General features: G+C 38.3%; 1 protein-coding gene across 1 annotated transcript; it reads left to right on the top strand.

Annotated features, from left to right (window-relative positions):
* Positions 1 to 530: 530 nt before the first annotated feature.
* On the top strand, positions 531 to 23281 carry LOC140751204 (uncharacterized). The gene is made up of 12 exons (XM_073085066.1): positions 531 to 769; positions 2944 to 3839; positions 4757 to 4886; positions 10441 to 10508; positions 12856 to 13258; positions 14949 to 15236; positions 17695 to 17873; positions 18347 to 18452; positions 19156 to 19267; positions 20245 to 20412; positions 21069 to 21280; positions 22488 to 23281. Exons 2-12 carry the CDS (start codon positions 2954 to 2956, stop codon positions 23029 to 23031), a joined length of 3096 nt encoding a protein of 1031 aa, XP_072941167.1. The 5' UTR covers positions 531 to 769; positions 2944 to 2953; the 3' UTR covers positions 23032 to 23281.

The raw sequence follows: 23281 nt of genomic DNA, 5'->3' as shown, positions 1-23281 counted from the left end.
CCATAAGCTAATCAAACATTTATTCATTACCTTGTATTATTTTGTCTTGTTAGTAAAATATCTTTATAAAGTCCATTAGTCGATTATAAAATAAATTGCGTTGCGTGAAAAGGAACATATTTTGACACTTCACTGAATTATTGCCATATCATTATTATTTACCCTGTTACAAAGTAATGACGCTTTGTTAATAAATACTAAAATACGAGTAAATATTGATTTTGTTACAGTTACAAGACGTAACTTTTTTGTCGTGTAAAGAATGAAATAATTTTATTAAAACTGCTAGTGAAAAACCTTTTTTGAACACTTAACAATTACACTTTAATGTCAAATGTTAAAATAAATAAATTGCAAAATATCATTTCATGTACTAGAGATCAATGAAAATTAAACATATTACATTTTAGTAAAAATATATGACATTTCAATATTATTAAACTTAAAATAAGTTCGAAACATTCAATTTTATTTTACACGTAACAAAGACGCGAATTAAGATTCCCTAACTGGCAACATTAACCATGACGGCGGCCAGTTGTCGGTCACGCGAGAAAAAAATGTGAATTTGTATTTGTTAAATACGCGTTTTACGCTCGTATAAATAAACATTTGGTGTTGTTATGTAAACTAAAACTTAGCTTAGACTATAAACTGTTATGTAGTTTAGTTATTTTAGTGGTTGTGGTGTTGATATGTGAATATTTTAGCAATTAAAGTTGGATGTTGATAAAAAAGTGCTCACTTTTTTATGTACTGTCGAGTTGTCGTAGGTATTTTTTTTTCTTCAAATATTGATTACTGACACCGTACGCCCTTCAGCCTTGTTTTGTAACTGGACAGGATTTTGTTTGAAACATTTATAAAGTTTGAGTTTCGAAACTTTCGCGCTAATATATTTGAATTATTTGAATTGTTCTAAAGTTAAGAGATGGGCAAATTAAGATTTTCTTTGTATCGAGACGAATGTATGCCGTTTTTTTCGTATGATGTTTACTTTAAATGAATTGTCATTGAATAAAATGTTATTTTTACTATAAAAATGTTTTAATGCTGTTTAAATAAAGTATTATAATGTTATTTAAATACAATTAAAATAGTTATGGTGTGTATTTTTGTAACCAGATGTTTTAATATATATTTGACATAATTAACCCATTACTATCCCTTTATTGGGCATATGTCCCACTATTGGGCAAAAAAACTGAATTATAAAGGTATAAACCAAAGTCCACACTTTTCAGAGTATATTTCATACACCTTTGAGAACTTTAGAATACTCAGGCATGTAGGTTACCTCACAACATTTTCTCTCACTGTTTAAATATGTGAAAATAACTTAAAACACCCATATGACTAAATATTTACAAGTATGAATTATGGCTACTTATAAGAGTCCAGAAATGAAGTCCCATAAGGCTGACATAAGTTTTATAGAGAATTCAACTCATTATTGTCTCTTTGTGTATTGGTATTTATTTTATATTTATACTAGTGGTGCCCGCGGCTTCGCCTGCATTTTAAAGAAATAATATGACATACATAAAACGGTAAATGTGTACCTACATTGCAATGACAGTGGTGCCATCTGTCAAAAATTGGTCTTACCAACTCACAAACCCTATAACCCAATTCTATAACTTCTTACGAATTAAAAATTTATTAAAAAAACCTTTTCCCACGGTCTAAATTGTGAATCTAAACCATTCTCAAGTCCCCTTGAACACACACAACAAATTTCATCAAAATCAGTCCAATCGTTTAGGAGGAGTTCAGTGACATACATATGCACATAAGACATATATATGTATATCTATATATAAAGATACTCTTTGAAACCCTTGAGATCTTTACAAAGCCCTCAGGTATAGGTTTAATGTAAATCCCTATTCTTATTAAATTCCTAATAAAAATCATCTACAATATTAAATCAGGACTTTTAAGCAATATATTAGGAAATCCAAAAAGTAATCAAACTTTTGTTAGTTGGCTAAAAATTTATTAAAAAAATCTTAAGTGGTAATCAATACTAAAGTTCCTATTTCTAACATTATTTAGTACTGATAAATGATGGAAATTATTTTTCTTATGTTTCGGTTTTTCGAATAATAATATAATATGTAAGCTGTGTTCTGGTTTGAAGGTGGTAAGAGACATTTATACAATGGAACACATGTTGCCAACAAAATATTGTTTGAATGTCATATGAAGTAACTTTTTACATCCGGACAAAAGATGGCGCTACATGTATTCTGAATTGCACTTTTGAAGTTAACTATACATAAAAGACAACCCCTATATTGGTACTAGTAGAAGCCAATTAAGATCCGATATACCTACTAACAGCAGTGATAGCCTAGTGGTTAAGAAACTCGGCCTCTCGATCGAGGGGTCCGAGTTCAAATCCCAGGCACGTACCTCTGATTTTTCAAAGTTATGTGCGAATTAGAAATAAATTATCGCTTGCTAAATGGTGAAGGAAAACATCGTGAGGAAACCTGCATACCTGAGAGATGTATAAAAAAAAATAATAAAATAATCTCAAAGGTATGTGAAGTCTACCAATACGCACTTGGCCAGCGCGGTGGACTATGGCCTAATCCTTCTCATTATGAGAAGAGACCCGTGCCCAGCAGTGGGACAGTAATGGGTTGATGATCATACCTACTAAAAGTTAAATGACTATATTTCTGTCAATTTCTATATTTATTCTTATAAAATCTGAAAGATAAAATAAAATTTCCTACTGTTTAAAAATATAGCCTATGTCACTCTAATTTGGACAAATTATCTAACACTTTATATGTTACATCCATCAAGCCAGGGCCATGCCAAAGAATAAGGCAGCTGGTTAAAAATACTATATTCTTTCTTGATCACTCAATACTTTCATGTGGACTCCCACTATTTATGCAGTTATAAAAATTACTATTTCTTTTTCAGATAAATAACAATGAATCAAAATATAGTTGAAATGGACCCGTTGAGTGTATATGACTATCAGGCACATCAGGTATACAATAATGTTAATCCAGAAACAAACACAGGCAATATACAAAATGTTGGTCCGTATAACGATAATGTGAAAATGAATGTACCCAAGAATATACCACAAACTGAACTAAACTTGCCTAATCATATACAACCAACTGTCTCTAGACCCGATAACGAAAAGAAAAGCAAAGATGCAAGTTGTAGTGTAGAAAATAGCACAGTAAAATGTTTAAACAATCTTAATATAAGTAACGATAAAAGTAATTTAGGCACAAGTGGTCAGAGTAACGGAAACATTGTGTTAACGAAGCCGTTTGAGAAAGGGAAACGGAAAGTTAAGAAGGAAAGAAGCAATTATTGGTCTGAGAAGATAACGGACAAAGATTATCCGTTCTACGGTTGTTCTGTCTGCAACATTTGCTATGTAGATTTAGCGGATTTGGACAAACATGTCGCTACACATAAGGATAGGATAACGAGCTATGATTTAAGAGTTAAGAATCAGTTAAAAAGAAAAAAGTTAAAGAAAGAAAAGAAGAAACTAAAGAAACTAGGTAAAGAAATAAAGAAAGAAGATTTATTAGATATAGAAATAAAGCCAGAAGACGGTTATATTGGTAACGAAAAAGCTGCAGAGTATGAAAATAAGGATATTGTTAAACCAGAGAGTGGTGGGAGTAACGATAATAAAACAGAAGACTTAAACAAAGAAGGCAATAAAGAAGAACCTAAAGTAGAATATAATAAGGATTTGTTGAATTTGGAGAAGATTTTCAAATGTTTCGCTTGTCAAAAGCAATTTACCCTAAGTTACTACCTCAAGTTGCACGTAAGGTCACATACTGGTGAGTTATTAGTAAATTATTTTGTATTAAAGTTAAAATGAGCTTGTAATCCTGATTGGTAAGTCACTGCCGTATGGAGACAGTAACCAGCTCCATATAGAACACCTGAACTAAGTTCTATTTGAAACGAAGATAGTTGCTTTATAAGTCAGCCAGCATCCACATCCTTCTAAGAAAACACAGAACTTTTTTATAATATAGGAGTAGCAGACGAGCATGCAGCCAACCTGATGGTAAGTGGTTACTTCTTTCATGGACATCTGTACTCAACTTCAAAGAGGATTAGATATTCTTACCTGAGGTCACAGCACAGATGCGCCGCTACTAAGGAGTAAGCTGGAACGCCACAGAAAACTATGTTTCCCGTACCACACCCTTCAAACCAGAATACAGCAGCGCTTAACACTGCTGTTATACAAGAACTGCTTCATACTAGAAACTAGATAGATGATAGACCTTATCAATTTATACAGGTTCATGTATGTTTCATTTCAGTTATACAAAATATCATTTTTATAACTATTTATGAATTTGAAGATGTTTTCCAGCAATTACATAGTCGCTGCTAATATCAAACCCACTTAAGGTCAGCTGCAGTAATAAAACATAGTATATCTTTAAATATCTCTTTAGACATGAATAAAACAGTGCTTAACATTGTTGTTAGAAGGCCATGGCTATAGGTTATAACTGTGCCATTGGTATAGTCCGCGCCAAACTTCTAGTCCGCTCTGAAGTTGTTGCGCAGGTTTAGTTAGCATATACTCCGTAACGTAAGGGCACACTAACTGCCCTATGTGCCCGCGAGCGAGAGCAGCAGAGGGTGCAGAAGTTCCGCTAATATCAGCAATTTGCTATTGCGACGCGACTCCTTTCTATATTAGAAAATGATGATGATTGATAATTATAACTTTCAGATGAGAAACCCTACACTTGCCCGACGTGTGGTCAGACTTTCATTACTGCAAGCAAACTCGGGAGGCACAACAAGAGATTCCACCTTCAAGTCAAATACCAGTGCAGGATATGTTATAGATATTTTTCTAGGTAAGGAAGTGGTTTTCCCTCTCTTAAACAAAAAATAATAATAAGGTAAGGAAATGTGGTGTTGGCCTTAATAGGGGTAGGTATCCCCTTGTCCCTGTAGTTCCGGGACTAGAATAGGGCTACGGTATCCCCTGCCTGTCGTAAGAGGCGACTAAAAGGGGCTTCCGGGGTTGCCGGCGGCAAGAGTGGGAGCTCGAACCGTCCGGAGAGCAACCCCGGGAAGAACGGCGGCATGTGTGGTCGCATGCCGTCGTAAACACCAGGTGTGCGCCAGGAGCGTAGTGCTCCCCCCAGGGCAGAGCCCGACCGGGGCATCGCGCTCGGAGGACTCCGGTTGCGTTCCATTGGAGATCCCAGAGTTCTCCACCAAGCGCTGAGGACGGCCACCGGGGGGGTTTTAGTGCGGTAAAAATCCAACATAACCTGGCCTCGCTCCCACATCGGGTAACTTTTGAAGATTTTCCCCTCTTAAACAAAAAGGTGTACATGTGAACTTAAGGCCTTAATAGGGGTACAGTTTTCCCTGCCTTTCGTAGAGAAGAGGACTATATGGGGGACTTCAGGGCTCTAGCGGCTAAAGGGGGGGCGAAAGGGGCGAACCGCCCCGGGCCTCCGGTCCTGGGGGGCCCCGTCAGAACCAACCAATCTATGAAATGTGCATCATTCATGGAAAAAAAGGTCACAGGCGAATAATTCTATGACACATTTGTCATTTCGTAAGATCAAAAAAAATTTTATTACGCTTTTGAGGGCCTCTAGCCTCTAGCCTTTAGGGCCTTCAAGTTTCCGCCTCGGGCCTCCGAGGACATTAGTCCACCACTGCTTCAGGGGTTGCAGGTAAGAGTGGGGGCTTGATCCCGCCAGCGATCCCGGGAAGGACGACGTTATGTGTGGTCGCATACTAGAGGAGATGAATTTTTATTTTTTATGTTTGTACTTGTTATAGTCCCCGCCAAACTGCTAGTCCGCTCTGAAGTTGTTGCGAGTTGTAGTCACACAATTTGCTATGGCGACGCGATTCATTTCTATATTCAGAGCGGACTAGCAGTTTTACGCAGATTATACCATGACAGCTATTCAAATAGATGCATTATATTAAATTTTAACTGTTCTATTACGGCTCTATAAAGCGAAAATCGTTGAAAAATAGCGTGTTTGACAACCCGCGTGGCGGCAAGGTTACCATACCGGTTAGGTGCGCAGAGGTTCCCGGGTTCGATCCCCGGCCTAACAAACATCTAAATGATGAATTTAGGTTTCTGTTTCTGGGTCTGGGTGTTTGCGTATTTGTCTCTGTGTGTGTCCATAGCACTTAAACACAGGGAATCCTAGTATAGGGCTTTGAGTGTAGCGTTTATACATTTCATAGAATTCGAGATAAAACAGTCAAAATTTAACAAGCCATTTCAAATATAAAACATGTGGATAGAGATGCCTTCATTCATTGAGAGGGTGCAAGTGCACCCCTTGCACCCCCTGCCGCGTTGAACACTGGAGAGAGGGGTGGCATGTACTAAGGAAAATAGGGGTAGAATAGACCTTATTTTAAACCTTACAGTGCGTTCAGTGCGTACGCTCCACATCGCCATTTTTCTCTATAACCGTCCTCTATACAATTATAATAGTTGAAATTTCCTCCGAAAAAAGTATCCGGAAAATTATTTTCCATAACGAAACACCTTATGAAGTGGTGGTAGTTGTATTGACATTCAAAAAGTGTTCTCTAAAGAACCTATTTTGAATTTAAAAAATAATTTGATTTGATTTGATTTGAAATTCTATGTCACAATATCAATAAAAAAGTTAATGGTTTCGCGTAAAAGTCATAACTAATATATAATACTAATACTAATAGATAGAATCATTTTTCTGGAACTCATTTTTAATTACAAAACATGAGTAAAGAAACTTTTTTATTGCTTATTACATACGGAATACCTAGTAAGTAATGAAAACTATGTTCTCTTGAAAACGATTTACAGACACGAAAAGATCTTTTGAAAACCGGAGGCCTACCACCATCTTTTAAAAACCATCATAGTTCAGGACAGTTTTATTTCCTTCTTAAAACAGTAAAATATTCCGTCATACACAGTTGAACAAACTTAAACCCTTATTAATTTTTCGCTTGTCCATTGTATAAAACCAACTGAAATTGGCATATTTTGCTTAAAAAGTTAGTTTCTGCAAAAAAGTAAAAGTATGATTAAAATAATATTGTTTTAAGAGATGGTAGTAACCTCTCTGTTTATTATTTTCCATATTAAAAACTTCGAACCATAGATTACTAAAGATTACTCACTCCTAACAAGAAAATGTACCCAGTTTTGGGAATTGAAATAGTTGCGTAAAAAATTTTTGCCACGTCTCCGTGATAAAATGTCCCTAAAATATTTGAAATAATTATTTATTTATTACGTAAATTACACAGTGTTAGTTATTTATTCGTAAATTTTCTCTAAAAATGTTTTTATTTGTCAAGAATTCAAAAAAAGAACTTACTAAAATAAGCCGTTTGTGGCTTCATTAAATTTCAAGGCGGCGAAGTATCTTTACTAATCTATGCTTCGAACTAATAACGTTACGGAAAATAAAACTTTATTACCTAACGGGTACGCACCAATTTAAGCCCTATTTTATTGGAGCCGATATTTCCACACAGCATGGACCATGGTCAGACAATAAAAAAAAATCACCCTCACGAAAACAACCCTTTAGGAGGGGTAGGTATTGAACGCACTCGCCACCCCTGTCTCTAAATGTCATTTTCAGATCAGTTTCTCTGTTAGATAGCGTAAAAGCTTATGCAAATTGTATTAAAACCGCGTAAAATAAAGAATAATCGCCATAATGTTTTATTTATCATAAAAATGGCGCGTATTTTCATACTCTACCAGTGATAAATCAATATTGCGTATTAAGTTGACAAAGAAAGTGCGCCAAAATGGTCGATAATATTTTTTCGTTCGCTTTTAGTTTAACAAGTGTGTTTTTGTGGAAATGGTCTCCTGTTTTAATATATCGGTAGCGTTAAACATACCCTTTTTATTAAATACGTCGCAATAAGTTATTGGTAGCTACGGATTATGAAAATAATAGACTGAATTACTGTATTTCGTATAATGTTCAAGTGAATCTGTGAATTATTATGGATATAATGATGCGTGCTGCATATTCATTCGGTAAGTAAAAAATAGTGCGTGTTTAATTCATAGATTAGTAAAGATTACTCACTCCTAACAAGAAAATGTACCCAGTTTTGAGAATTGAAATAGTTGCGTAAAAAAGTTTTGCCACGTCTCCGTGCTAAAATGTCCCTAAAATGTTTGAAATAATTATTTATTTATTACGTAAATTACGCAGTATTAGTTATTTATTCGTAAATTTTCTCTAAAAATGTTTTTATTTGTCAAGAATTCAAAAAAGAACTTACTAAAATAAGCCGTTTGTGGCTTCATTCAATTTCAAGGCGGCGAAGTATCTTTACTAATCTATGGTTTAATTTCGAAACTGCGTCTAATACGAGTATAGTCCGCGTAAAACTGCTAGTCCGCTCTGAATATAGAAATGAATCGCGTCGCCATAACAAATTGTATAACTACACCTGCTCGCAACAACTTCAGAGCGCACTACTAAGTACTAGCAGTTTGGCGCGAACTATAATTAAATATAGTCTGTATTATATTATTATATCAAAAATATAATTGATCCTTATAGTCAAATTACATAATTATATAAATATAACAGTTTATATTGAAATTATTATTAAATAGTGAAAGAATAATATTAATTACAAATTTAATAAATAAATAAATAATGAATTGGTTGATTTTTCTAGTATTATAATATCGAACGTAATTTGGCGCGCAAATAATGAAAATATAATAAAATGAAATATGAATGGAGTTTAATTATAAATGCGGTTGGTTAAGTCTTTTAATTAAGTAATTATAGACTTTTAATATTAATACAAATATTATTCTGTCATTCAAATACTTAATTAAATTTCATCATATTATTATTGGTAAATTATTAATATGGTTTAAGCAAACAAGCATGCATTCCACCTGATGGTATTGTCCGCGCCAAACTGCTAGTCGGCTCTGAAGTTGTTGCTCACAACTAAAAGTATATTCCGTAACAACGTAAGGGCATACTTTTTTTTTTATCGAGGGGTAAACCTTCAAAAGGTACCCGACAACGTGGGAGCGACGCCGGGTTATGTGGGATTTTTACTGCACTAAAACCCCCCCGGTGGCCGTCCTCTGCGCTGCGTAGAGGGCTCCGGGATCTCCAAAGGAACGCAACCGGAGTCCTCTTAGCGCGTTGCCCCGTCGGGCTCCGCCCAGGTGAGCTTAGCGCTCGCCACACCATCTGGTGTGTACGACGATATGCGACCATACATACCGTCGTCCTTCCCGGGGCCGCTGACCGGGCGGTTCGAGCTCCCACTCTTGCCGACCGCAACCCCGGAAGCCCCCTTTTAGTCGCCTCTTACGACAGACAGGGGATACCGTAGCCCTATTCTGGTCTCGGAACTACAGGGACAAAGGGCATACTAACGCAGCTATGTAGCCGCGGGCGAGAGCGGGCAGCGGACGGGTGCCGGGAGGATCCCTCGCTGTCTTCGTCCCGCTAATATTTACAATTTAATAGAAAATTGTACATATTAATTACCGTAATTGTTAATTACCGTACTCCTCCGAAACGGCTTTACCGATTTTCACCAAATTTTTATTTGCATATTCAGTAGGTCTGAGAATCGGCTACTCTCTATTTTTCATACCCCTAAGTGATAAGAGTTGTTCATCCTTAACATTTTTTTCATTTATATGGCAACACAACGTCCGCCGGGTCAGCTAGTTATTTATAATTACCGTAACATAGTCTACGGGGTCGTGCCTATCAAAATATTGTATAGAAAAATGTGATATATTCTTTTTAAACACTTTCAATGTCTCTGAACATATATAGAGTCCTCGTAGAGTACACTCTCGTATAGTCCGCGGCCAAACTGCTAGTCCGCTCTGAAGTTGTTGCAAGCAGGCAGTTATACAATTTGTTATGGCGACGCGACTCGAATCTATATTCAGAGCGGACTAGCAGTTTGGCGCAGACTATATATTACCACTGCCTCCCAGAGACAACTGTGATATGTGCTGCCATTCCTAAAGATGTACATGACATACATGATTCAACCCTCATGTATGTCAGTTTCCATCCACTTCCTTATATAATATAGTATGCGGTCCACCTGATGGTAAGTGGCTACTGCCGCCCATGGACATCTGTAATCAACCCCAGATAGGATTAGATATTCCTACCTGAGGTCGGCCACAGATGCGCCGCTACCCCTGAGGACTGACCTGGAACGCCTTGGAAAAGTATGTCTCCCTTACCACACCCTTCAAACTAGAACACAGCAGCGCTACACTGCTGTTTTAACAGAAATAGGTGTGTAGGTGATGCCGCCGGAGTCGAACGAAGAGTGTTATACCACCATCAATTTTTTTGTAATTTCTTCTTTATTAATGATTATATTGTTTGTCCACAGATTTGAATGCTTGACCACACATTTTGACAGAAAACATCCGGATGATAAGATAGAGGGAGAACCATATGGTAATTAACACTTATTTAATTAAAAGTTAATAAGTAGCTGAACCCTTTGTGGGTCATGAGGCACCATTGGTTTGAAGGGTGTGGTAATGAAGACAGACACGAGGCATCCCTTAGGGCCCGTACACATTCCGGGACTAGAATAGGGCTACGGTATCCCCTGCCTGTCGTAAGAGGCGACTAAAAGGGGGCTTCCGGGGTTGCGGGTGGCAAGAGTGGGAGCTCGAACCGTCCAGTATACTGCCCCGGGAAGGACGGCGGTATGTGTGATCGCATACCGTCGTAATCACCAGATGTTGTGGGAGGAGCGAACGCTCCCCTAGGGCAGAGCCCGATTCGGGCATCGCGCTTGGAGGACACCGGTTGTGTTCCGTTGAAGATCCCGGAGTTCTCCAACAAGCGCCGAGGGCGGCCACCGAGGGGGTTTTAGTGCGGTAAAAATCCCACATAACCCGACGTCGCTCCCACGTCGTCGGGTACCTTTTGAAGGTTCCCCTCGAAAAGAAAAAAAAAAAAAAGGGCTCGTACACAAAACTGCGATGCGACGTCGCATCGTAAAAATCTACGAACTCCCTCGACGCATCGCAAGGACTTGCGAATTGATTCGCATCGCGCATTCTTGCGATGTTTCGTCACACTTGTTGACGCCATTTTTAGTTCGCTCAGAGACAGAGTATGGAGAAGACGCACAGACCTGTATTTTTGGGGTGGGAAGACGTATACTTTAATGTAAAAAAATGACAGAGTACGTTGATTTTTTTATATTACTAATTGAGGAGCGCTCAATTCTTTGGGACATATATGAAATAAATGATATATGATGAATGGATGAACCCAAAATCTTCTTTGTTACTCTTGTTAATAACAAAAGTGCACACTTCATTTTACGATCCATGTCACGACCTAGTTCTCAAAATACGTTGCGTACGGTTGTCGGAAGAATGGTCACCCTGGGAGACGCCTTGCCGTAAGAAATCGCATCGCATCGTGTCGCGTTGCGAATTCGCATCGCATCACATCGCAGTTTTGTGTACAAGCCCTATGGGCTCGTTCATTCATATATAGTATTTATTTCATATATGTCCCAAAAAATTGGGCGCTCCTCAATTAGTAATATAAAAAAATCAACGTACTCTGTCATTTTTTTACATTAAAGTATACGTCTTCCCAGATCTCGCAGTCGTCGCAGATTTTTACAATGCGACGTCGCATCGCAGTTTTGTGTACGAGCCCATAGTCCTCAGATATCTACGGCTGTGACCACTTATCAAATGGAATACTCGTTTGTCAATTCTGCATACGGCATTCAAACAATACGTATAGAATATTTTTTTATTTAACAATAATATTGTATTTTCCTGTGTTTTATAAATGTATTAGGACTGCTCGCGGCTTCGCCCGCGTTTAAAAGAATATAATATAACATACTAACATACATAAAACTGAAAATTCGTGCCTTCATTGGAATGGCAGTGGCGCCATCTGTTGAAAATTGGTCGTACCAACTCTGAAACCTTCGTGGGCTCATGGACAACAACTTTGCTAAAGATCATCGCTTGATCAAATGCATAGTTTACGATTCAATTCTTACTAAAATCGATTAAAATAATCGATTTTTTTTGGTCCAAAAGTTCGATTCTCCGATTAATCGATCTTAGATCGCCATCCCTACTTCCCGTGGGATTTCCGGGATAAAAACTATCCTATGTCCTTTCTCGGGTCTCAGACTTACTTTGCACAAAATTTCATTAAAATCGGTTCAGTGGTTTAGGCGTGAAGAAGAGACAACCCGACAGAGAGACAGACAGAGTTACCTTCGGATTTATAATATTAGTAAGGATTAGTAATGCTCGCGGCTTCACCTGCGTTTAAACATATAACTGAAAATTTGTATCTTCATTGGAATGACAGTGGCGCCATCTGTCGAAAATTGGTCTTACCAACAGAAACCTTGGTGGGCTCATGCAAAACAACTTTGCTAAAGACCATCACATGATCAAATGCATAGTTTACAATTCTATAAAGGACGTACAGTGAAACATTATTTTTTATTCATATAGATAACGAGCTTTTGTCCGCGGCTTCGCTCGCGTTACGAAGTAATATTTTCATCCCCTATTTTATCCCGTTGGGGGTAGAATTGATCAAAATCCTTTCTTAGCGGATGCCTACGTCATAACATCTACTTGCATGCCAAATTTCAGCCCGATCCGTCCAGTGGTTTGGGCTGTGCGTTGATAGATCACTATGCCAGTCCTTTACCTTTGAGTATACCTTTGAGTTATATATTTTTAAGATAAAGATTTTCTCTATAGTAAACACGCATATAATCTTTATATTTATTTCACAGATTACAATGCAATCCTACCATACCTAAAAGAACTAGAAGAGCAGCTCAAGGCGAAAGCAGAAGAAAACAAACCCAAAATAAAGGACCCATGGACTGATGGATGGACTGACCCAACCGTACCACAATCTGACACTCAGGACGACAAATCACACATAATGGACAGCTTGGACCAAAACAGCTCTAGTGTTATGGACCAAAGTGGGAAGCACTTCATGGCCGTATCAGGTCCAATGGATGAACCGGATAACTTCTACTATGAGTACGATGATTACACGAAGAAACCCGAAGGTCCGGAGGAACCGAAGCCTGAAGTGGAGGTGGTCCGGATTGAAATAAAGGCGGAGGTTATTGATCAGTTCCAAGATGAGGATGTTAAAGATGAGAATAGTTTGAAGGATGAAAGGTAAGTTATTTTTATATCTAATGTAGTATATGTTACGGTAAATGTAAGCAATCGGTAATTATCTAGAATTACCGGTAATTATAGATAATTACCAACGCACATGGTAAATGTATTGATCTAACCTAACCAAAACCAAGCCGGTATGAAATTCTTTAGGATTGGTTAGGTTAGGTTGGAACATAAAACAAAATATAAACCTAAGCAAGCAAGGTCCAAATCATGTAAAGTACTTGTACTGTACTTATAATGTACTTAAAATATTTATAAGCGATCAGAGATAATAGTAAGGGATGTATTTTATCACTCCACCCCATAGCATTTGATTCCGATGTTTGATTTCATTATTTACTAAATTTACTAAAGGGGTATGGTAATCCTTATCCTTACTTATTTAATATTATAAATCCGAAAGTAACTCTGTCTGTCTGTCTGTCTGTCTCTTCTTCACGCCCAAACCACTGAACCGATTTTAATGAAATTTTGTACAAAGATAGTCTGAGACCCGAGAAAGAACATAGGATAGTTTTTATCCCGGAAATTCCACGGGAACTAGGGATGGCGATCTAAGATCGATTAATTGGAGAATCGATCTTTTGGACCCAAAACATCGATTATTTTAATCGATATTAAGTGATGATCTTTAGCAAAGTTGAAGGTACGAATTTTCAGTTTTATGTATGTTAGTATGTTATATTATTTTCTTTTAAACGCGGGCGAAGCCGCAGGCAAAAACTAGTTTTATATAATTGCCGGTAAATGTGATTAATTGGAAAGTTTTTACAACCTTTACCACGAGCTCTGGTAATTATGCATAGCCCGGTAATTATACATAATAACCGCACTATCCACATTTACCCTAACATATATAAAGGTTAACACAAATATTTAATATTCATATTTGACACTTGGACATATTGAAGGTAGTAGAACCCTGTGTGGTTTAACTCGGACGGCACCACTGCCACACCTCATCATCATCATCAACAACCCATTACTGTCCCACTGCTAGGCACGGGTCTCCTCTCAGAATGAGAAGGATTAGGCCATAGTCCACCGCGCTGGACAAGTGCGTATTGGTAGACTTCACATACCTTTGAGATTATTTTTTTTATAAATCTCAAATATGCAGGTTTCCTCACGATGTTTTCATTCACCGTTTAGCAAGTGATAATTAATTTCTAATACGCACATAACTTTGAAATATCAGAGGTGCGTGCCTGGGATTTGAACCTCGGACCCCTCGATCGAGAGGCCGAGTTTTCTTAACCACTAGGCTATCACTGCTACACCTATTTCTGTTATAACAGCAGTGTTGAGCGCTGCTGTGTTCTGGTTTGAAGTGTGTGGTAAGGGAGACATACTTTTCCGAGGCGTTCAAGCTTAGTCCTGAGGAGTAGCGGCGCATATGTTGTCGACCTCAGGCAAGAATCTGCTAATTCTTTTATAAAAAATACATAATGATACATACATACATATGCCTGAAAACCATTTTTCTACTTTTGTAAAAAAAAAAAAAAAACAATATCATTAATCATATTTGGTCCGTAATTCTGCCATTTTAATACTTCAGTTTTGTAAATTGAATAAAAATAAAGGCGTAAATTAGTTTCATAAATTTTAATCCAATTTATACTTATCTCTATTATCTGTACTTCAAATATTATCTTTTATCAATTATCTTTATTTTCAGCCCAAGCAGAGACGGTTCAGACGACGAATACTTCCCGGACAACACATGGGTCCAAACTAAGGAAGAAGACCTCCCACCCATCGACGCGGACCCTCTAACCTGTCGCGTGTGCTCCAAGAAGATCAGCACAGCATCCTACATGAAGATACACATGCGCACACACACGGGGGAGCGGCCCTTCAAGTGCTATATATGTGATAGTGGGTTTATAACGAGTAGCAAGATGCATAGGCATGTGTTGACGCACGCTACGGTGCACAATGGTGAGTATATACGCTTGTGGCCGAAGTTTTGAAAAATTTTTGCTTTTGGCCAAAAATAGAATTTGACCAAAATATCGGTTTCAGTCAATTTTCGGCCAAAAAATAGGCATTAGCCAAAATTACGGCCAAAAATAGTTTTCGGTCATAAATAGGTTTCGGCTAAGTTTTGGCCAAAAATAGGTATCAACCAAAATTCCAGTTTCGGCCAGGTTTCGGCCAAAAAATACGGTTAGGACCAAAATAGGAAGAACTTAAAAACACATGTTCGTGAATCCCTAATTTGCCCTGTCGCGTGTGCTCTAAGAAGATCAGCACAGCATCCTACATGAAGATACACATGCGCACTCACACGGGGGAGCGACCCTTCAAGTGCTATATATGTGATAGTGGGTTTATAACGAGTAGCAAGATGCATAGGCATGTGTTGACGCACGCTACGGTGCACAATGGTGAGTATATACGCTTGTGGCCGAAGTTTTGAAAAATTTTTGCTTTTGGCCAAAAATAGAATTTGACCAAAATATCGGTTTCAGTCAATTTTCGGCCAAAAAATAGGCATTAGCCAAAATTACGGCCAAAAATAGTTTTCGGTCATAAATAGGTTTCGGCTAAGTTTTGGCCAAAAATAGGTATCAACCAAAATTCCAGTTTCGGCCAGGTTTCGGCCAAAAAATACGGTTAGGACCAAAATAGGAAGAACTTAAAAACACATGTTCGTGAATCCCTAATTTGCCCTGTCGCGTGTGCTCTAAGAAGATCAGCACAGCATCCTACATGAAGATACACATGCGCACTCACACGGGGGAGCGACCCTTCAAGTGCTATATATGTGATAGTGGGTTTATAACGAGTAGCAAGATGCATAGGCATGTGTTGACGCACGCTACGGTGCACAATGGTGAGTATATACGCTTGTGGCCGAAGTTTTGAAAAATTTTTGCTTTTGGCCAAAAATAGAATTTGACCAAAATATCGGTTTCAGTCAATTTTCGGCCAAAAAATAGGCATTAGCCAAAATTACGGCCAAAAATAGTTTTCGGTCATAAATAGGTTTCGGCTAAGTTTTGGCCAAAAATAGGTATCAACCAAAATTCCAGTTTCGGCCAGGTTTCGGCCAAAAAATACGGTTAGGACCAAAATAGGAAGAACTTAAAAACACATGTTCGTGAATCCCTAATTTGCCCTGTCGCGTGTGCTCTAAGAAGATCAGCACAGCATCCTACATGAAGATACACATGCGCACTCACACGGGGGAGCGACCCTTCAAGTGTTATATATGTGATAGTGGGTTTATAACGAGTAGCAAGATGCATAGGCATGTGTTGACGAACGCTACGGTGCACAATGGTGAGTAGACGCGTGTGGCCAAAGTTTCGGACAAATTCGGTTTTGGCCAAAAAATAGTTTTCGGACAAAATTTCATTTTTGTCAAAGTTTCGCCTACAAAATAGGTACTGGCCAAAATTTCAGTTTCGGACAAAAAAAGGTGACGACCAAAGTTTCGGCTATAAATAGGTATCGACCATAATTCCGTTTTGGCCAAATAATAGGTTTTGGACAAATATAGGGCTAACTTAAAAACACAAGTTCGTGAATCCCTAACTTGCCCTGTCGCGTATCTTCTAAGAAGATCAACACAGCATCCAATATGAAGATACACATGCGCACACACACGAGAGAACGACCCTTCAAGTGTTATATATGTGATAGTGGGTTTATAACGAGCAGTAAGATGCATAGGCATGTGTTGACGCACGCTACGGTGCACAATGGTGAGTATATACGCTTGTGGCCGAATTTTTGAACAATTTTTGCTTTTGGCCAAAAAGAGATTTTGACCAAAATTTCGGTTTCAGTCAATTTTCGGCCGAAAAATAGGCATTGGCCATAATTTCGGCCAAAAAAATAGATTTGGGTCATAAATAGGTTTCGGCTAAGTTTTGGCCAAAAATAGGTATCAACCAAAATTCCAGTTTCGGCCACTTTCGGCCAAAAAATACGGTTAGGACCAAAATAGGAAGAACTTAAAAACACATGTTCGTGAATCCCTAACTTGCCCTGTCGCGTGTGCTCTAAGAAGATCAGCACAGCATCCTACATGAAGATACACATGCGCACTCACACGGGGGAGCGGCCCTTCAAGTGTTATATATGTGATAGTGGGTTTATAACGAGTAGCAAGATGCATAGGCATGTGTTGACGCACGCTACGGTGCACAATGGTGAGTAGACGCTTGTGGCCGAAGTTTCGGCCAAAGATAGATTTCGGCCAAAATTTCAGTTTTGTCAAAGTTTCAGCCTCAAAATAGGTGCTGGCCAAAAAAATTGGTGTCGGCCAAAATTTCGGTGTCGGCCATAAAATAGGTGTCGGCGAAAATTTCGGCCAAAAATAGGTATCGACCAAAATTCCAGTTTGGGCCAAGTTTTGGCCAAAATGTAGGTTTCGGACAAAGATAGGGCGTTCTGAAAAACACATGTTCGTGAATCCCTAACTTGCCCTGTCGCGTGTGCTCTAAGAAGATCAGCACAGCATCCTACATGAAGATACACATGCGCACTCACACGGGGGAGCGGCCCTTCAAGTGTTATATATGTGATAGTGGGTTCATAACGAGTAGCAAGATGCATAGGCATGTGTTGACGCACGCTACGGTGCACAATGGTGAGTATACGCTTTTGGACGAAGTTTCGGCCAAAAATAGGTTTCGGTCAAAAATCTTGGTTTCGCCCAAAAATGTGCCAAACAATAGGTGTAGGCCAATATTTCGGCTTCGACCAAATATCGCCCAATTTAGGCCTTAAAAAGGTGACGGCTAAAGTTTCGGCCAAAAACAGGTTTCGATCAAAAATAGGTATCGGCAAAAATTCCGGTTTCGGCGAAAAATGAAAACTGTAAATCTTTATTGCAACAAACTTTAAATATATCTACATTACGAAAAATAAAATAGGTTCCACCAAAATTTGAATTTGGCCAAGACTTGGCCGAAAAACTGGTTTTGGGCAAACAAACTGTATTGGCCAAAAACAGTTTTGGACACTTAATATTATTGAGTACAGGTCGAATCTATGTCCCTTCTTTTAATCCCCCTCTTCTAAAGATAACTTTTAATTCATTTAAATTAATATTATTTTCAGATGGCACGATAGAGATTAAGAAAGAAGAGCCGAAAGAGGAGCCGAAAGAAGGAGTGAAGGAAGAAGAAGACAAGAAAAACAAGGAAGACGAGGAAGGAACAAAGAAGTAATTATTAAAATTAAATCTATAAATAAATAAATGATGTGTCTATTTGTAAAGTCTGAATATATTTGAAGGTGGCCGACTCCGGCGGCATCATCGCCACACCTATTTCTGTTATAACAGCAGTGTAGCGCTGCTGTGTTCTGGTTTGAAGGGTGTGGTAAGGGAGACTTAATTTTCTGAGGCGTTGCAGCTTACTCAAGGGTAGCGGCGCATCTGTGGGCGACCTTAGGGACCAGGACCTATATCCTATCGGTGGGATAGGATAGGTGATCATGTCCGGGGAGCGGCCGTGCTCCAATAGTCTCAGTTCGGAGCTTGATATATGCAAGATGTTTAGAAAACTTCGATAGCGTGATTCAACAGCGCCATCTGTTGACGAGTAGCGGGAAGTCGCTACAATGTATTTTAAATCATCATCAACACATTACTGTCCCTCTGCCGGGCACGGGTCTCCTCTCAGAATGAGAAGGATTAGGCCATAGTCCACCGCGCTGGACAAGTGCGTATTGGTAGACTTCACATACCTTTGAGATTTTTTTTATAAATCTCAGGTATGCAGGTTTTCTCACGATGTTTTCCTTCACCGTTTAAGCAAGTGATAATTCATTTCTAATGTATTTAAATGTGATAGTCTTTTTAGCGCCATATCTTGAAAAATTGTATGATTATAACAATTTATTTCAACAATACCGTTATTTTACAGGCCAGTGAAGGGTAGAAGAAAATTTGGTATGAAACGCGGTGCGGACGCTAAGAAGCGACCTCACGCCTGCGAGTTCTGTCAACAGCGGTTCTTGCATCTGGAGACTTTGCAGGTGACTATAACGGCTTTGTATATCTTACACTATGATAGTACATACAATACACAATACTTTCTACACTCAACCTACGTCAGTATTCCCTATTGTGTATGCTTCGACACATGCATAGATTGATACACAAAAACAAACGCAAACGACTTAATCATACTCTCCTAGGTACGCAAAATATCCCATTGAGGACATACTCTTATAACAGTAAATGATGTGTAGAGTCGGCTATTTTTGGTATTCGAGTCCAGAGTACGCACAATGTACTCGAGTAACTTACGAAGTACTCGAGTACTTTGTAACACATAGTCTAACACCACGAAGACAAAAAAAAGGTGCGTAATCTAATCAAAATTAAACAAATTGTTACTTACACAATTGCTATTGTATTCACTCGTTTGCCTATATAAGGTACATAAGACTGGAGTTAGTGTACTAGTACCGGCAGTATTCGAGTATCACTGGTACTCGAGTATCACTTATTAGTACTCGAGTATGTGAGATGTAAGTACTCGAGTGCTGACTCGGGTCGACCTGACTCGGCACATCTCTAATAACAGTCCAAATTTTGTACTCTTCCAAGGTACATAAAATGTAATGTACAAATGTAAGGTACATAAAACTTACTCAAGTAAACTATTCAAATCTCGATACTCTTGCAGGTACACAAAGTGTATATTATTTAATTCTTATACAATTATAAGCAAGTGCGTATAATATTAAAATGTCATACTCTCTAGGTCCCCAATTTGTGTCATTAAAGACACTCGAATAATTAGTCCAAATCTCGTACTCTTCAGATACAAAAAAATATATCATTAAAACCATACTCACTAAACAGTCCAAATCTTGTACTCCACTAGGTACAAAAACTGTCCTTACATTCTTAACTAAACCATTCAAATCCTGTACTCTTCTATGTACACAAACTGTCCCATTAAAAAACATTCTCAACTAAACAGTCCAAATCTCGTACTCTTCAGGTACACAAAATGTCCCATAAGGGCGAGGCGATAGTGTACAAATGCCAGTTCTGTCTGCTCGAGATGGAGAATGACGAAGCCCTGAAGAGCCACGAGGCGACGCATGACGGACCGAAGCCCTATGTGTGCACTATATGCGGGAAGGGGTATAAGAAACGGGAGACTATGGTGAGTGTGATAACTTTTATATTATTTTATTTGTCGTGTTAGTTCGTATTTATATAAGGGTTAATTTAAAGGTGATAGAATTATTTTTGGGTCGACTCCGGACACCAATACTACAATTATTTCTACCTCATGTAATGTTAAGAGCTACTGAGTTCTGTTCTGAAGGAAGGATTTCTATATAATTATATACGTATACTCTTTCTACACAATTGAATACCGCCTTGCACGTTTTCTGCTTAGCCTAAAGGTAGACTGGCAGAGAATGCTTCTAGCATCAAGTCCACCTTTTATACCAGTGTTAATTAAGGTATAATAAAGTAAACAAAATAAATAAAATGTGGTTAAGGATTGTCTCCTATACCATACCTTTCAAAACAAAAATATGTACTTATCCGAAGCATCTTAGCCAACTTAGTCTTCAGGGGTTGTAACTCATCTATTTCAGACCTCATCTTATGAGATGATATTATATTTATTATGATAAATAGTAATATTATTCTAATCATATTTTGGGGTTAATTATAGATCCAAATATCCATAGACAGTAGCCCACCATCGGGTTCACTCATCTGCTCATTTACTTCTTACATATTATAAAAAAAAACCAAGAAACGCTAGATCAATTTAATACTGACATAAAACCGTGTCCCCACCAGGTGTACCACCGCAAACACCACAAACCGGACGCGGTGTACGCTTGCGCGCTATGCTCGAAGTCGTTCAGCACGAAGTGCAAGCTGCAGCGGCACGCGCTGACGCACCGGCGCGAGCGCTACTCGCTGCGGTACGAGTGCCCGGTGTGCGCGCACATGTTCCACACCAAGTACCACGTGCGCATGCATCTGGCGACGCACCAGCGGGAGGGGCTGTGAGTATTGTGGCTTTTTCGTAGTTTTTAAGGCATTTTTGTGTCATTAGGTACATTTTTTGAACTTCCCAGGACATTTTTTATGCTTTCAGGGACATTATTTGTATTTTAGGTACATTTTTTGACGTTTCAGCTACATTTTAGGCGATTGAGGGGTTTTTTTTTGCGTTTTTGGTACTATTTTATAAATCTAGGGACATTTTGTACTTTCAGAGACATTTTCTTGCTTCTAGGGACATTTTGTACATTTAGGTACTTTTTTTGAACTGCTTGGTACATTTTTTACTTCTAGGCACACTTTTGTACGTTTAGGAACACTTTTATCCTTCTAACTTCATTTTTCGACAACTACAAACATTTATGTACATTTAGTTACATTTTCATATATTTAGGTACATTTTATACTGCTAGGTACAAATGTTGTACATATAAAACACACCGGTACCGTATACCGTGCGCATTATGCTCTAAGTCGGTCAGTACGAAGTGCAAGCTGCAGCGGCACGCGCTGACGCACCGGCGCGAGCGCTACACGCTGCGGTACGGCGACGCATCAGCGGGAGGGGCTGTGAGTACTGCATCTTAATGTAAAATTTTTGGACTTTCTGCCATTATTTTTGCTTTCAGGGACATTATTTGTACTTTTAGGTATATTTGTGTGTTTTTAGGTACATTTTTTGGCTTTCCAGCGGCATTTTCGGTATCTAGAATTATTTTTCTGTTTTTAGGTATATTTTTTAGCTTTCCTTTGGTACATTTTGGTGCATAGGGTCAATTTTGTGTTTTAGGTACATGTTCGTACTTTCAGGGACATATTTTTACATTTAGGTAATTTTTTTCCTTCCAGGTACATTTTTCTGTGTCCAGAAACATTTTATACTTTCAACATTTTTTTTTATATCTAGATGCAGTTTTGTACTTCAAAGTTCAAGATTATTTTAGGTATACATTTATAATTACATACCTATAAAAACATAAGTCGGTGCTAAGTTTATTATTTTTATATTTATGTACATTTTTTCAACTTTTTTGGACTTAAATCTATAAGGTATCTATGAGATGTACGAATTTGTATTTAACCCTTCTAATGGACTGTGGCGTCATTATTATAAGAGGAGATACGTATCCAACAGTGGATCCATAATTAATTTATTATTACGATATTATTTTATTATTATTATATAATATAATAATAATTCTTCCCCAGAATCGTGGAACAGAACCGCAACGAAATCCTCGCGATGGTACTCCAAAACGCACGTAAGGTGCCGAAAACGAACGCCGGGGGCTCCGATACCCTCATACCGGCCGACGAGAGGAGTCGCGTGTGCAACATATGCGGGGAAGTCTTCCAACACTTCTTTTACTTAGAGGAACACTTGAAAAACCATGCTTCCAAGATCGCTATTGAAGATGAAGAGAAACCGGAGGAGAAAAAACACGTCTGCCAGGTCTGTAACAAGAGCTTCAAGCTCCACTACTATCTGAAACTCCACAGCTTCACCCACACGAAGGAGAAGCCGTACATTTGTCAGGAGTGTGGGAAAGGGTTCATAACGAGGGGGAAGTTGAAGCGACACCTCGAAACTCACGCGGGTTTGAAGAAGTTCCAATGTCATGTTTGTTGTAAGTATTTTACGAGGCCCAGTTATTTAAGGACTCATATAAGGACCATCCATGGGACTCAGGATTATAATTTCAGGCTAACGCAGAACTTAAATTTGACGTACCCGTCGGCTCAGATTGCCTAACAGTTGTAAATATTGTGTGGGATGGTTGTTTGTGCGCGCGATGTGTATTGTAAAAACACTTGTTCTTTTTTTTAATGAGTGTTTGTACCTTCGAGAATATATTTGATAGAAGCTGTGTACTTTTAAAAAGTTTATATAGTAGTCTCGGGGTTTTCTTTTTTTAGTCAATTCATAGTCATCGTTTTTGAAAATATTAAACTTGGCACACACATTAACAGACTACGTTGAAGGTGGTAGAACTAACTAACCC

This window comes from Epargyreus clarus, unplaced genomic scaffold (genome assembly GCF_041222505.1).
Source record: "Epargyreus clarus isolate Ecla_fem2 unplaced genomic scaffold, WU_Ecla_fem_2.2 ptg000022l, whole genome shotgun sequence".
NCBI lineage: Eukaryota > Metazoa > Arthropoda > Insecta > Lepidoptera > Hesperiidae > Epargyreus > Epargyreus clarus.
The sequence above is the reverse complement of the archived record's forward strand: the minus strand, read 5'-3'. Positions and strand labels throughout refer to the sequence as shown.